The sequence below is a fragment of the Miscanthus floridulus genome, chromosome 16, assembly GCF_019320115.1.
Source record: "Miscanthus floridulus cultivar M001 chromosome 16, ASM1932011v1, whole genome shotgun sequence".
NCBI lineage: Eukaryota > Viridiplantae > Streptophyta > Magnoliopsida > Poales > Poaceae > Miscanthus > Miscanthus floridulus.
In genome coordinates this window covers 86,221,474-86,237,968 of record NC_089595.1, presented here as the reverse complement: position 1 = coordinate 86,237,968, position 16,495 = coordinate 86,221,474, and the positions used below count along the sequence as shown (strand labels likewise).

At 46.0% G+C, this 16,495-nt stretch overlaps 1 protein-coding gene and 1 pseudogene across 1 annotated transcript; both read left to right on the top strand.

The window, feature by feature from the left end:
• The first annotated feature begins 165 nt into the window (after positions 1–165).
• Positions 166–3,534, top strand: LOC136513285 (uncharacterized). Its single transcript, XM_066507278.1, has 3 exons — positions 166–727; positions 1,963–2,081; positions 2,869–3,534. Exons 1-3 carry the CDS (start codon positions 287–289, stop codon positions 3,014–3,016), a joined length of 708 nt encoding a protein of 235 aa, XP_066363375.1. The 5' UTR covers positions 166–286; the 3' UTR covers positions 3,017–3,534.
• A 3,118-nt stretch (positions 3,535–6,652) lies between these two features.
• Positions 6,653–15,044, top strand: LOC136514186 (beta-galactosidase 7-like; annotated as a pseudogene).
• Positions 15,045–16,495: the final 1,451 nt, after the last annotated feature.

Below are 16,495 nucleotides of genomic sequence, written 5' to 3'. Positions count from 1 at the left end.
AGTACTAAATGTAGACGAAAAAAAACTAATTGCACAGTTGGGTGAGAAATCATGAGACGAAACTTTCAAACCTAATTAGTCCATAATTAGACACTAATTATCAAATACAAACGAAAATACTACAGTAGCCCACTAAACGCGCCCTAAAACCAGAAAGAACGTTACATCACGCACACACGCGCACCAAAGCCAAGCCCAGCACTCGACACCACCACACCACAGCGCGCACACGCACCGAGCCGCGCGCACACGACACGCACCTCTCGGCGGCAGCGGGAGTAGATCGATGGGGAGCAGCGGGGGCAGCAGCGAGCACTTCCTGCGGCAGCTGAGTTCGAGCGAAGGCGGCGGCGCGCCGCACCAGCTGCAGCAGCGGGAGTGGGAGTGCGGCGCCGGCACCGGCACCGGCAGCAGGCGCGGGTCGCGGCGCTGGTCCAGGAAGAAGGCCAGCAGGGCGCGGGGACACCGCCGGTTCTGCAGGACGGAGGAGGCGGCGGCGGCGGGGCGGAAGCGGGTGATGGTGGTGGTGGACCAGAGCTCCGGCGCGAAGCACGCCATGATGTGGGCGCTCACCCACGTCGCCAACAAGGGCGACTTCCTCACCCTCCTCCACGTCCTGCCGCCGCAGAGCGGGAAAGGCGGCGGCGGCGGCAGCCGCGGCGTTGGGGAGGACGCCTCCGCGCTCGCCAACTCCCTCGGCGCGCTTTGCAAGGCCTGCAAGCCTGAGGTGCGTCTACTTCTTCACTCATGCAGTCATGCGCAGCTTGTTTCTACATGTTGTATACTTGTATCCACAGTAAACAGATAAGACATGCTCGTCGCATTTTGTTTCAGAACTTCAGTTACACTGAACTGAAGAGATAGGTGTTTGACGTTCTCATTTAGCATTTGATTCGGCAAATATGGACATTGCTTTGGAGTTCATTTTAAGACTTTTGAGCATGCCGTGAGGTGTTCAACAATGTGCATTATGACCTTAATCTGCGCTAACAATAATAAGGCACGGTTTGGATTGCGGGATTTTTCCCCCGTTTCCTGTGTTTTTTTTCCGTAAAAAATAAGTTGATTCTTATCTATAAAATTCCTACGATTCCCAGAGACCTAAGAGACTGAACTTTCAAGCTCACAAGTGCAGGGAGCTGAATCAACAACAACAACAACAACAACAAAGCCTTTAAGTCCCAAACAAATTGAGGGAATCCTGATGGAAATAAAAACTGCTACCTTTACCGAGTTAGTTAGTCCAAACTCAAAAGCTTTGCTTCTTTATGCAATGCATGTGGTGAAATTTGTACTCACAGAGTCATACGGTTGGCCCTGTGGCTTTTTCTTGGATCAAGTTGTTTGGGTTCTTGGGCCACTACTCACTGACTGCCTGGACGCAAGAGTTATGGCTTATGAGAGTAGGTGGCTAGATCTGATTCGAACGTTCATCGCTCTGTTCGTTTGAGTTTATTTGACTTAAAGTACTATTGGCTAATTTGGTGTGAGAGAAAAATACTATTCGTTGGCTGAAAAAATACGGTTTATAAGCTAAACAAGCCCAAACGAACAGGGCCATGAAAAGAGATGCCATCATAGCCACCCTTTTATCGATGGATCATGGCAGGCCTAAAGCTAAAAAGGGTCTCATCTTCCTAAAAAGCAAGATGCTCAGAATTACATCCTGATCTCCCTAACAATTGAGAAAGAAATGCCTTTATTAGGAACTAATAACAAGTACAGTCTCTCCACAAAATTTTCTGACCTTGTTTAATACTGAACTAATAAAAGTACAGTCAAACTGTAACTTTTCCCCCTTATGCCTTATCGTTTTGAGTGTACTTGAGTCACTGTGTTTGCAGTGGAAGCATGCGCAGCTGCTCGTCATTTAGCCCGTGAAACTGGTGTGCTCATATGCATCACGGTATCTGATCTCTGGTGCGATATGATACAAAATTGTTTGGTGATGGACGGTTACAGGTGGAGGTGGAAGCGCTTGTGATCCAGGGGCCCAAGCTGTCGACCATCCTCAGCCAGGTGAAGAAGCTGGAGGCGTCCTTGCTGGTGCTCAGCCAACGCAAGCCCTCGCCTTTCTGCTGGTAAGCACTGCACAGCACACGCACAACATGCATGCCGTGCACGCACCGCCTTCTCATCCGTCACGATCGGATCATTCACGGCCGTACTTTTTTAGGCAACGAATAGTATTTTTCTCTTATAACAAATCAACCAACAGTACTTTCAGCCATGGCTTATCAGCCAAGCGAACGGGGCATCAGTTGGCCTGTGGCCTGTGCTGTGCAAAGGTGAAAGAGGGGGAGGGGAGGGAATAGAATCTCGCGGAGCTGGCACAGCCTATCACACAGCTCTTCGTGCCCATTATTCTTCAGAATTCAGAAACAAATGCCTCGAACTCCCAGAGAGCATCTACATTTTTAGCAGCTGAAGCTGAAGTTTTCTTTCTTGGTAGCAAGAATTGTGTTGACAAGCTGTCAACTTTAAGAAGAACATGGACTTTACCAGAGAACAGTGCAGGGACAGGGATGGACAGCAACAGCCATGTGCCATCCATAAACCGGAGATGCCTTTCCCTTGTCCTTGCAGTTTAAATTCGATTCGATCTCCCGAATGGAGCAAAGCAACCAGCAAGAACCGTAGGGGTACTGTCACTGTTGTGTGCCCTGCATACGTCTGTGAAAGTAAAACATCCGGAAAGAAAGTTTAAAACCACACGAAAAAGCTTACATACAGCGTCAGAAAAGTTACCTTTTCACCACTTGTATAATCAAATTAAGCTTCCATGTCTATGTAGTTGTTTATGTATCTACCTGCTAGTAGAGTAGTAGAGGCTGATGCGTGGGTGGCCGTTGTGAACAAACATTGCAGCTTCCTGCGGAGCAGCAGCGAGGAGCTGGTGGAGGAGTGCATCAACCGGGCGGAGTGCCTGACGCTGGCGGTGCGACGGCAGAGCAAGGGCGTCGGCGGCTACCTCGTCAGCACCCGGTGGCAGAAGAACTTCTGGCTCCTCGCTTGATTTGATCCACGAGGCCTCCCCCCTCCTTGGATGCAAGATTTTACTGCCCGGGCTAAGACCCTGTTCGCTTGAACTTATCAAATAACCGTGTTTTTCTCACACAACGAATCAACATCAGCATCAGTCGCGAACAGAGCCCAAGGCAACTAAGGAACCATTAGTCCACTACCACTACATCTATGATCTACGAGTATTGATCTATACTCCTACCTCCAGTGTCCTAGGGTGTGCCAGTGTGCGTGTGCCTGAATGCCTCATCCCCTCTCTCTCTCTCTCTCTCTGATGCGCTGCTGTATTCTACAGTATCGTCTTGGTTTTAGCTGTGCTGCTGTAGCCTGTAGCTGTTGTGTAGTAAAGCCAGAAGCTGACGACCCGCTCCGTGTACCCTGTCTGTTCTGCGGGAAATCTGTCTATTTGTAGAGCAGGGTGCAGGAAACTAGAATTTTGTGTATTGTGCGATGTGTTTGTTTGCTTGCAGAAATGCTAAGTACGGAGTTCCATAATGAACAGATGATGTGTTTGACCAACTGTCCCCTCTTGCTCTCTCAACATGTCCTGCCCTAATATGCACTCCAAAACACTGGAAGCAAACAAACTTGATTCTTTGTCAAAACTAGGCCCCGGCATTTGACTGGTACAAGTAATCAGCGCTAAACTGCTAATTGTAGTGACTGCTGCAACTACAAAAGGACGACAACCCCGTTTAAACCCCTGACCCCCACCTGGCCCAGATTGAATAACGCGCAGCAGTGACTGGCTCAGATCAGCCAGCCCAGGCTCCTAAACACGGTCGGCATGGTAGTCACCAGCGCGCAACGCACGGTGTCCCCAGTCCCCAGACCGCAGCCCAGGATCCGAGAACAAACCGGTCGGCATCGGCCGATGGATGGAGCGATGGACACGGCGACAAATCCGGCAGGGAGTCAGGGACCATTGCTGCTCTTGCTCGCCTTGAATCTTCTTCACTGCCGCACAGGGCGCTAGCCGGTGTGTCATGTGTGTGTGGCGCCACCGCGCCAGCACAATTATGGCCGGCCGCGGAGATGGCAAAGCTGACGGGAGCCGGCCGGCTGGTCGACGATCGCGCCCGTTCCCGCTCGGCGGCATCGCGGGCGCAGGCTTTTGCCACCACGGGTGCTGGGTGCAGGCGGGGCTCATCATTCCCGGGAGTTGAAGTCTGGCTGGTCGCTGGGTTGGTCTCAGCCGCTCCGCTCGGTCGTCTGCGGAGCAATTCACTCCGGCTGCCCTGATTGCGGCAGTTATGTACGCTCCCCGGTGCCGTCGTGATGGTGGACAGCGAAGTAGCCAACCTTTTTCTACTGTTTGATCTCGTGCTGGAAGATGAAGACGACGCGGCAGTTACGCTTCCTTCCCGGTCTCGTGATGGTGTACGGTGAACTTTTATCTTTTCAGTTCAGTTCTCCTGTTTGATCTCGTGCTGTAAGGTCAAGAAGAAGAGGTAGTAAGGGTATAGAAGATGCGCAAACTGACCATGAAAAGAAAATTCTTGGACCTTTTTGAAGGCAGGAATTTTATATAAATTTCATTCACAGGAAACAGATTATTTTCAAAGAAAAATTGTAGAAAATAGGAAAAATTCTCGTGTTCTAAAGAGGGCCTAAACTGAAAACTGGTTGATAGCAGCAGAAAAGAGCTATTACATACTAGGCGATGTTGAATCTTTTTAAGGTCATGTTTTTTTTTTGCGCTTATAATCAGATTCTTATTGAAAAGATAACAAGAATCCTACCGGAAGCTTTGATTATTTTTATTTTTTTTATCGCCACTTTAGAATTTATTTTAAGAAATCACTGCAGAATTTTGAACTGGTACAATCAAGATTTAAGAATCGAAAGAGCCGGCAGATATGATGATTATAAACGAATTGATTATAAGCAACATATCCCGGAATCTACTTTTCAGCTTGTCTAAGCGCCGCGTGCATGCTCACCATCTGAAACGCTGTTTGCGTTGATGTTCATGACCACGCTCCCTCTTAACGAAACACGTGTCAACGGGCACATTCTCAGAAAAAAAATGATTATAAGCTAAGAAAAACATGGTCTAATAATGGAGCTTGAGCTGAGCTCAGCATTTGGAGCCCCAGTCCCCGGAGCCAGGCTCGGTGTGCCGAACACAACAGAACCACATGTTCAGCGGGGTTTGTCGCAAAATACTATTGTGTAAATCACAACCACATGTGTTTCTCGGTCGCTGGTTTCGGTAATCAGTAGATTACCATGGTCAGCTTAGGATGTAATAAACTCTACTTCTGTTTAATAAAAAGCGTGCTAGGGTACTGTCGCGAAAAAACGGGAGGCCGCGAGTGTTTGGTTCGCGGGCTCCTCTTGGACCACAGCGGGAACATGGGATGGGCTGGAGACAGCAGCCCATAGACATGGGTCCCCCTGCGGCTTCGCGCATGTGGCTCTGAGACGCGCACCGAATCGTCGTTCGGCCCGGCGTGTGCTGCCGTTCCAGTTCGGCCCAACGAACTCGACATTGACGTTGCCCCTCTCTCTCTCTCTCGCTTGCGCGCGCGCAAACAGACTCCAGCAGCACGCAAGTACTACGCCACTCTACCTAGCACCTACAGATTACAATGATGCAATGACGCGTCTCTGCAGCTGACCTGACCTTATCACAAAACCCGGCCAACCCGTTTAAAAATGGCCATTGCCATAGCCAAAAATGGCTAGAATCCGAAAACCCGATGGCGCGCCCTGATCCATCCCCGCACATCTCAAGGACCACCAAATATGTACATGGCTACTCAAAAAAAAAAAGTGATCAATCGGGTCGCCGTCCTACTCCTACCTCCGCTACGCACGCCTGCCATTCGGCAGCGCACGCGATGCGGATGCGGATGCTTCACCGGGGCGTGCACATTTCAGACGAAATGCATGGTGGCCAGTTTATTTGTGTACCGGCACTGCACAACTGCCTTCCAGTTGGAGCATCCCCGGTTTCGACTTTAACGGGAAGGACGCATGCCGTGGCACAACTGTCCATCATCGTCATATATAAGGTCGCCGTTGTCATCACTGGTCAATCATGGTCGCCGTCCGAACTGTAAGTGGGACTGGGATGCAGCGACCAACTATTGTTGTACACTGAAAGCGTGTTTTTTTTAGGGATCGACTCATCTAGCAAGGTAGAATGCAGTGGTCCATCTTATGGCCATCTCATGAACATTTGTTGCTCACTAGTATTTACACTAACATACCTTGTACGCCTGCAAGGGGTCGACGTCGATCAGGGGGTGATAGATCAAAATCGCCATCTCATTTCAATATTTCGTCAAATAGAAAGAAAACAAACAAATTGATCGGTTAGGTTCGGAGCTTTATTATCCATCATCAACCTGTTATTAAGTTGATGACTACCTTCCAAAAAAAAAGTGACTACAAATCGCTTCTTCTGTTTATGCACAAAGCGCGTGAGAACGCCCAAGTCATGCATATATGATGTTAGATAGACCCCAAAGCCAGATATTCAGTCACACAAGAAACGGAACAATCAATTAATAACTGGCCAACTTTATCAATTATCATATAGACACACATAGCAAGACTGCAGGAGATATGCGGCCATCCCGGCAGTGCCAGCCAATGCTCTGCAAACGTGCCCGTTTCTGCTGCCTCCTCACTTCCTCAGGTACAAGTAGCAGAGAGGAACACAAGAAGCAACTGCAAGGAACGAACTGGTCAGGGAGCCAGGAGGTCCAGGCACGAGGCCAGCTAGCTGATCGATCATCAAGGATACCGTTACCGAGGGAGAGAGTGAGTGAGTGAGAGAGAGATGGCCGTCGCGGAGGTAGTAGTCGCCGTCGTGACTCTGCTTCTCGGGCTAACGTCGTGCACGACGACATCGTCGTCGTCGGCGGTGGCGGCGGCGGCAGGGACGAGTGCGCGACGATGGAGGGAGGAGGACTGTGGTGGCGTGCGGGGAGAGGTGACGTACGACCACAGGACCCTGGTGCTCAACGGCACCAGGAGGATGCTGTTCGCCGGGGAGATGCACTATCCACGGAGCACGCCGGAGGTAATGCTGCTGCATGCGTGCCTGCACTTTTTTTTCTTGCATGATTTTGCTCCGTGTAGTGCTCTAATAAGATCCATGTCAGCTGTATTGGAGTTTTACCTGAGTCAGTCGTTTGATTGCGCGTACGTCTTTGTGTTAGAAGAAAATGGATCCATGAGAGTGAGGATATGAAACGCTTAGATTTGTACATTATTCTGCTTTAGCCTCACGGTTTAGATTCAGGTTTTTTTTTTTTTTTTTTTTTTTTGGTAAAGTTCACTTTAGGACCTCCAACTATTACAGAAGTATGGATTTCAACCTCCAACTTCAAAACCGGATAACATTGGCCCTCCAACTCTCGAAAAAGTTCACTTTAGGACCCTGGCCGGTTTCCCTGGCGGTTTTGCATGGCACTGTAGCAGTGCTGACGTCAGCGATGACGTCAGCACTTCTTTTTAATTTGCAAAATTGATATCTTTTTATTCAGAGCTTCAAATATAGCAAATAATATATCAATTTTGATCGTCTCGACGAGCTCTTTGCAATGGTGTACTCCGTTTTGTTGTTTGAGATAATTTTATTTCATGAAAAAAAATATTTCTACAAAACAAGTTAGAATAACAGAACTCGTGGAATTTGTTAGATAAATAATATTTTTATTATTATGTAACACGAAATGTTGTCTTTTTAGGTTCATTTGACCATAGAATATATAAGTTTGACCATTTTTGAAATGCAATAATTCAAAACTTGTTTTGTAGAAATATTTCTGCTTCGTGTCCGCCCGGTCCGCAAATATTTCTGCAATAATTCAAAATATTTCTGCAATAATTCAACAAGGGCGCCGTGTCCGTCCGGTTCTGGCTGCACGACACGAGCTTCTGCTTCGTGTGCTGCCACCTCGCGTCGGGCGGGCACGAGGGCGACGAGGTGCACCGCAACGTCAATTCAATCTAGCTATCCACTGCCACTTCATGCGGTCATACTCATGCCATGCCAGCCAGGAAACAGATACGTACAGGTCGGCCGAATGGTCGTCCAGTTCCTGTGTGCTGCAATAGTAGCCGTAGGAAAGGAAAAAGGACAGGTGTACACGAATCGTATACTGTATCGGATTTGGGTACAAGATAAATATAATACTACTACTACCACTAGCTACTTAATTTCACCACAAAAACAGAAAAAACTACACTAGGAGCAGTAAACATATCGTTAGTTAACCGCAGCTAGGGAAGGTTAATTCAAAAATATCTAAGCGATCGTGGCAGGTCTGATTGACCGTCCAACTCCCTGTTTTATATACTGACTACGTTGGTGTTGTACATATACAAATATACAAAGTATATAAAATACTTGCATACGTCAGCTTAATTGCATAACTTGTTTTGTAGAAATATTTATTTTTTCATGAAATAAAATTATCTCAAACAACAAAACGGAGTACACCATTGCAAAGAGCTCGTCGAGACGATCAAAATTGATATATTATTTGCTATATTTGGAGCTCCGAATAAAAAGATATCAATTTTGCAAATTAAAAAGGAGTGCTGACGTCATTGCTGCTACAGTGCCATGCAAAACCGCCTGGGAAACCGGCCAGGGTACTAAAGTGAACTTTTTCGAGAGTTGGAGGGCCAATGTTATCCGGTTTTGAAGTTGGAGGTTGAAATCCATACTTCTACGATAGTTGGAGGTCCTAAAGTGAACTTTATCTTTTTTTTTTAGGTGGAAGTTTGCCCGGTCGTTCGTACGTACGAATAGTCGAGTAGGCTGGCACTAGAGATGTACTACTACGGAGCAAAGCAGGAAATGCTCCGCCGGCTCGATCTCACTCGTCACTCACACAAGGCACAGATGGAGGACTGCAGCCTGCAGGTGCGTTTGCCTCAACCCACGGCGCGCGTGTTCCACCGTCCCCCGGTGGTCATGGCAAACGCTAGCTCGCGCGCCGGATGCACTGCCCACGGCGCCCTTGGCTACCGAACCACCTGTGGGCTGTGGCTAGTACTGCAACCATGCATTTCGCTAGTCCTAGTGGAAGTTGGAGTGGATGATCAACGCCTCCACGATCCAGCCGGCTTTAACGAAAGGCCGGCGGGAAGCGAAAATTAAAAGAAACGCCGCATGCAGGGCGCAGCCGCGCAGGCACAACTGCTTGCCAACACCATCAGTGTGTGATATGGTCGCCGCGTACTGGAAAGCGCAAAAATCGGAAATAACCTAGCTAGGTACGTCAACGTGATTGCCAACTGAAAGTCTGAAAGTTGGAAGCCGTGACCTGCCCCTCTTCTCTTGTATGCTAGCTATTGTCGGTTGCTCTGTTATTCACTCGAGTATGCTACATGGACTACTAGCTCTAGCTAGCATACCCGCTACTAATGCACTGCACGTTTCGTTGGTGCTGGGCTTCCAAGCACAAGGCTGACAAATATATATAGGCGTTGTTTAGTTCCAAAAAGTTTTCCCAAAAAGTGCTACAGTGGCCATCATATCGAATCTTACGATACGTGTATGGGGCATTAAATGTAGACGAAAAAAAACTAATTGCACAGTTTTGTTGGAAATCGCGAGACGAACGTTTTGAGCCTAATTAGTCCATGATTGAATACTAATTGCCAAATAAAAACGAAAGTGCTACCGTAGCCAAAATCCCAAATTTCGCCAAACTAAACAAGGCCATAGAAAAAACGAGAATATATTCTTCCTGAGTTCTGACACAATTAAAATCGGACTTGCTCGTGATGAGCCTACATACCGGAACGGCTTGCATTGTATTCTTGGATCGAGGCCACACAAGTGGACGCATGTGCCTCTACAACCATGGCTGCCTGGCAGTAGCCTCCTCCAATGTTGCAGCACCAAGCTTCAGGCTCTGCAGCCTGGCAATCTTCAAATTCCTTGATTGCATGTGACATGATTGGATTTGGATGCAGTATTCCACAGTACATTAGTATCTTGAGATGAGTTTTTTTTTTATGAATTGACTAATGATCAAGTGGCAAGTTTGTTATTGGTCAACTGATCTAGCGTGGGAACGTGGAACATTTCAGCATTTCACATGCACGTTCAGAATGGAATATCTGAAACTACACCTTCATGGATTCTGTCTTCACAAATTTTGAACACAAACAGAGCAGAGATGTCAGCAATGACTCTAATTAAGAAACTGAGCTGATCTCTGAAATTAGTTTTGAACTTTTACTTGAACTTAGTTCTGAACAAGATACGATGAGTTTCCTAGTAAGCTGGTTGTGGCATTTCATGGCGTGTAATGGCATGGCTTGAAATAAATTGGCAAATTGATTATGTAGCTCTTGTGTGTATTTGAGACCTGACAATAGCCTCTGAGCAATATCTGTTCACATCTGAATTTTCAGCCTACATGCTTAACTAATTTGGTCAGCCATTTGTGTTCTGAAGTTATGCTGTGTGAGCATGTGAACAATTGGACTTTTGATCTTGTCACCTTGCTCTTAAGCGTTAACTGCTGTGATCTTGTGCACTTTTGAGAAGGGTGTCGTTATATGAACTTGTTTTGATTCTGTGATTGATTTGATAATGTTTTTAGGCTCCAAGCGATTGATAATTAATATAGATGATTCTTTAGAAATATTAATATATACATTCATCTTATTCATTTGTATCAAAGAAGCAACAAAGTGACTTACAAAGATCTTATTAATTCTTGATCGTAGATGGGTGTATGACTGTATGCATTACACAGTTCGCGGTGAAATAGATGGTTTACTGGACAAGTTTCTATTTAGCCATGTGTTGTGACATGCAAGTGCCCTTAGTTGTCGACTTGGTCATTTGGGTCGCGTGTTGCTGCATTCGTTTGTTTGCACATGTGTACGCACATAATAGGTCTACGGCTACACAAAATAAAATAAGGATGAACACATCTCGATCTCTGGTCAAATAACACATCTCGATCTAGGGTGCGTGGTATCACTTGTCCAGTGTCCACGGAACATGCAGAGAGTTTTGGGATGCCCATTGTTTCAAAAAAAAAAAAGTTTTGGGATGCCCCGATCATTGTAAATTGCTAGCTCTATCACGGTTCATCTGAATACACAGCACGAAACCGACAGGAGGGTGTAGAATGTAGAAACCATCTTGACTGCATTATACTCTTACTTCCACACTCCACAGTCAATGCGAAGTTTTGAAACTGCCGCTCTCGAGGCTTCACTAGCAGCGGACAAAATGCAAATATGTCTGTAAGCCTATTTGCTAGTTGTAACGTGTTGAGCACTGTACTCTTCTTGGCGGATACGATGCGGTATGAGACCCAGAGATCTATACTGCATGGGATCACTCGTTTGCCAATTGTTTGCAATGCATACCTTGACCAAAACTTGCAGCCGTCGACGAGATTTATCAAAAATTAGATTAGAGACGCTTAGCGCAGACATGCATGCATGACTTCCCCAACGTCTCAGCGTGTATATATATAGACATGCATATACAAAGCTTTTCCCTTTCAACTGACTTGAGCATAGACTGGAAGCCAGCCTGAACTACATATCCTAGTGATCATAGAAATGCCAATAAACATTGCTGCCACAGCGTTGCTCGCTGTGTTGGCAGCCTTGTTGTGCATGGCACCGGCCGCGGTGGTGGCAGAGATCCGGTGGCCGGAGGAAGATGGGGTGGCAAGACAGGTGTCCCACGATACTAGGGCCTTGGTAGTTTTTTTTTTTTTTTTTTTTTTTTTTTTTTTTTTTTTTTTTTTTTTTTTGAGCCTCTACTCTGGGTACAGCTGTAGAATAGGGCCTTGGTAGTTGATGGCACCAGGAGGCTGCTGTTCGCCGGTGAGATTCACTACAGCAGAAGCACCCCTGAGGTTAGTGCACGCCATTGCCTTGTGGGAAAAATGCCAAAGAAAATTTGTAATATCTATTATCGGCAATTTAACTTTGCATAAGTGATCATAGATACCAAGTTCATTATAATTCGATGCAGATCAAAGCACAACTAGTATGATCATATCAGGGAGCTGATGGACATGAGCTCCCAATCACCCAGAGCCACTGCATAGTGTACCCGCCCCTACTAGTGGTCTCGACACCGTTATATCAAAGCTCAGAGCAGATCTGGAAGAGCTTCAGAAATACTTTCTTGCTCATTGCAAAAGAGTGGTTTTACATTAGTTTCTGTATGCCACCAAGCTACTTAAGCCCACGCTTTCACAGGAACGCTCAAGCAGAGAGAAAAAAATTACTTGTCTCCTCTAAATGCCCTCACTGACCTTACATATAATATTGCCATTTCTACAAGCACGCATATTTTATAAACAATTATAGATTAGAAACCACGTGTCATACAAATGGCATGTTTTTTTTTTCTTTTGTGTACACGGTCATTTGGGAATGCCACAGTTTTTTTTTTTTGGCTTGTCATTCAGAGTGACCAGCAATCCTGAGTTTCAGGATTATGATAATCACAGCTGAATTGGCTTAGAGGCCAGGGCGCCAGGCATTTCAGAAAATGAGGGCATGCACACACAAAATCCTTTGGTTGAGAGTTATAGGCAAGAATATGTAATGCAAACAAAGGTATTTAGGACAAACTTCAAATATAATAACAAATGAACTTAGTAACGTTTTCTGGCTTATGCGCTGCATGTTTCAGTTATAGTCCCTCCGTTCTAAATTATAATTCATTTGACTTTTTTGACCTCAAGTTTGACCACTTGTCTTATTCAAAAAATTTGTGCAAACCTAGTCAAATTTAAGTCATTCTTGAAGAACTTTTGTTAATAAAGCAAGCTATAGCAAAGAAATGATATTTTGCACAAATTTTTTAATAAAACGAGTGGTCAAACTTAGGGTAAAAAAAGTCAAACGAATTATAATTTAGAACGGATTTAGTACCTTTTCTTATTAAAAAGTTCTAAAAAATTGCAGATGTGGCCAAAACTCATTGCTAAAGCAAAGGAAGGTGGCCTTGCTGTGATACAGACCTATGTATTCTGGAATGTTCATGAGCCTGTCCAGGGCCAGGCAAGCGCTCTTCTCAGCTTCATATGAACACCTGTCAAAGCACCTGAAAAATATCTTGTGAGAGGCCAAGTAGTAAGAGATGTGTAAATGGTATCATTTCACCAGTACAACTTCGAGGGAAGATATGATCTTGTCAGGTTCATCAAGGAAATTCAAGTTCAAGGCCTCTACGTAAGCCTCAGGATTAGTCCCTTCATAGAGTCCGAATGGAAATACGGGTATGAATGAAGTAAATACAAATAAAGCATATATTCTTGCTGAACTAAAATATTTTAGAGAAGCATCTCAAAAAATATTGAAGGAACTATATAACATCTAAGTAAAATAAAACTAGATATTACCTCAACTGCTGAATATCATTTGTTTGGCCCATGCAGAGGATTTCCGTTTTGGCTACATGATGTCCCAAACATTATCTTCCGAAGTGACAATGAACCGTTTAAGGTAAGCAAACTTGTGATGTGGAATTTTTAAACTCAGTTTTTCTTTTTTAATGAAAGACCAGACAAATAGTAGGGTTCCATTTACCAAGATCCAAATGAAGAACTACTTTAGTACTTTCATCAATAATTTATCATAATAAAAACTGTTTTAAGGAATCATACTAAATTACTTACATTTGATCTATGCAGCAACATATGCAAAGATTTGTTACAGATATAGTAAACACGATGAAACATGAAGGGCTTTACTATCCACAAGAAGGCCCCATTATAACTTCTCAGGTCTGTAAAACAACAAAATTATCGATTTTTGGCGTGCACATCATCTAACTACATAAATTATATGCAGATTGAGAACGAATACCAAATGGTACGGTTGAGCCTGCATTTGGCTCAAGTGGGCAACGTTATGTCAGTTGGGCAGCTGCAATGGCTGTAGACCTTCAAACAGGTGTTCCCTGGACGATGTGCAAGCAAAATGATGCTCCAGATCCAGTTGTCGGTATTCATTCTCATACTATTCCACTTGACTTCCACAATGCTAGCAGAAAGTTCCAACGAGTCTAATAACAACTTCATGATTAGATCAATACATGCAACGGGCTCATTTGTGGAGAAACATTTGTTGGACCAAACTCAGCTAACAAGCCTGCATTATGGACAGAAAATTGGACCTCACGGTATATGTGCTACAATATTTTCACTTGTTAATAATTTAACATTTTCTAATCGTGATGGAATACAACATGCTTAATTAATGGTAGAATGTTCATGCATCCAGCTATCTTATGTACGGTAATGATACAAAATTGAGATCTCCAGAAGATATCGCCTTTGCAGTTGCATACTTTATAGCAAGGAAGAATGGAAGCTATGTGAGCTACTACATGGTATTAACTTCCTGAAAAAGAATTGAATATTTCCTAGAAATACCTCTCAGTTTCTCATTTTTTGTTGATTATCATAAAATGACTTTGTTGTTGTTGTCTACTGATTATGATAAAGTATCATGGAGGAACAAACTTCGGGAGGTTTGCTTCATCGTATGTAGCCTTGCAGGCGGGCTCGTTCGCGGCCGGCCGCTAATCCACATCGTTTGCCGCAAAAGTTTATTAGCGGGTTTGCGGCTAGCCACTAAGCTGCAGACCTTGTGGACAAATGCTCCGCGGACACAACAAACTTGACTGCAAAACCCGCAAGATCCGCAACAGCTCTCTAAAAATACGTTCTTTCTGGGTAAACAAGAATTTTTTAGCCACTGTAAAATTATACAAGACTAATTGAGTGTTCTTAACTTCTATTTTGTCCTTGCCAATTGGCCGCGCCCACGCAGGCACCGCGACAGGCTACTGTTGTCTGCCGTTAGTGTAGTTTATGTTTCTCCCACACAAAAAAAAATTGTTTCTCCCACTTGGTCCTCGTCCTGTATGAAATGAACACAAGGATAGCAGTCTGAAGCAGAGTTCCGAGTGTCATGCCCAACCAAATCCCCTCCAGATTTCATTTGATCAGAATGTCATGTAATTATGTACAGAGGTTACACACATTGATCAGAATGAACTTTCGAATTCCATTTCTTTTTTTGTTTTTATCATTGCATCCATGCTTACTAGCTTGAAGCCGAAGAGCGCTGCCAGCGGGATGCCGACGAAGTAGTAGCTGCCTATGTTAACGAAGGCAACGAGCGCCTGCCAGCTGGCTCCTATGGCCACGCCTGAGAGCACCGACTGGATGCTGTTGAGGAAGATACAGCCGGCGAGGAGGCAGCCTAGCTGCTGAAGCAGAAGTACGCCAACCTCAAGTTCAAGGATGGTGAATCGGTGGAGGACTTCTCCCTCCGCCTGCAGTCGCTCATCAGCAAGCTAAGGAGCCACAACATCACCATCGACGAAGAAGAGGCGGTCTCCATGTACCTCCACTCCATGCCAGTGAAGTACATCCAGATCACTCTCTCCATAGAGACGATGCTGGACTTGTTCACCCTCACAATTGAGGATGTGACAGGCCGTCTGCGGGCGATGAACGAGCGCATGGAGCAGGCCATAGCAACGACGGACAGCGGCAAGCTGCTGCTAACAGAGGAGGAGTGGGCTGCTCAGATGAAGAAGTCTGGGGAGGCCTCCTCCAGCCGCGGTGGTGATGGCAAGCGCCGCGACAAGGCTTCTTCGGAGAAGAAGAAGAAAGTCGACCCCAACGCCTATCGGCGTTGTGGGAAGATGGGCCATTGGGCAAAGGAGTGCCCAAATCACAAGCAGGAGAAGAAAGCTAAGGCTCATTTAGCGCAGGCTGATGAGGATGATGAGGCCACTCTCTTGATTGTGACGTTCTATGCACTGCACGACGTTGAGGCCAAGGAGAAGGGAGAGGTGACGGCGGTGAAAGGACACGACAAGGCTCTGAAGGTTGTCCACCTTGACAAATCGCGCGCCCAAGTCCATCTCGGATGTGTGGGTGGTGGACAGGAGCAGTAGTGGTACCTAGATTTCGGCGCTAGCAACCACATGACGGGCTCCAAGAAAGCCTTCTCCGAGCTCGACGACAACATGACCAGCACGGTGAAGTTCAGTGATGGATCAAGGGTGGCGATCTGAGGGCACAACACCATCATCTTCAGGTGCTAGAACGGTGAGCACCACGCGCTGACGGATATATATTACATTCCGCAGCTACGTTCAAGCATCATCAGCATTGACCAGCTGGATGAGCGCGGTAGTGAGGTACTGATCAAGGACGGAGTCCTCAGGATCAGGGACCGGGAGCAGTGCCTTTTTGCCAAGGTGAAGAGGTCCTGGAACCGGTTGTACCTACTCAACTTGAAGGTGGAGCAGCCGGTGAGCCTGGCAGCACGACACACCAAGGAGCCGTGGCTATGGCATGCCTGGTTCGGCCATCTCAGCTTCGACGTGCTTAGTCAGCTGGAGAAGATGGTCCGAGGGCTGCCCCACATCAAGCACGCAGGCGAGCTGTGTGACAGCTACCTGGCCGGGAAGCAGAGGAGGTTGCCA

Coding starts and splice junctions, on each gene's coding strand:
- LOC136513285 (XM_066507278.1), top strand. CDS start 287: ATGGGGAGCAGCGGGGGCAGCAGCGAGCACTTCCTGCGGCAGCTGAGT. Junction 728..1,962: donor GCAAGGCCTGCAAGCCTGAG/GTGCGTCTACTT, acceptor GGACGGTTACAG/GTGGAGGTGGAAGCGCTTGT. Junction 2,082..2,868: donor AAGCCCTCGCCTTTCTGCTG/GTAAGCACTGCA, acceptor CAAACATTGCAG/CTTCCTGCGGAGCAGCAGCG.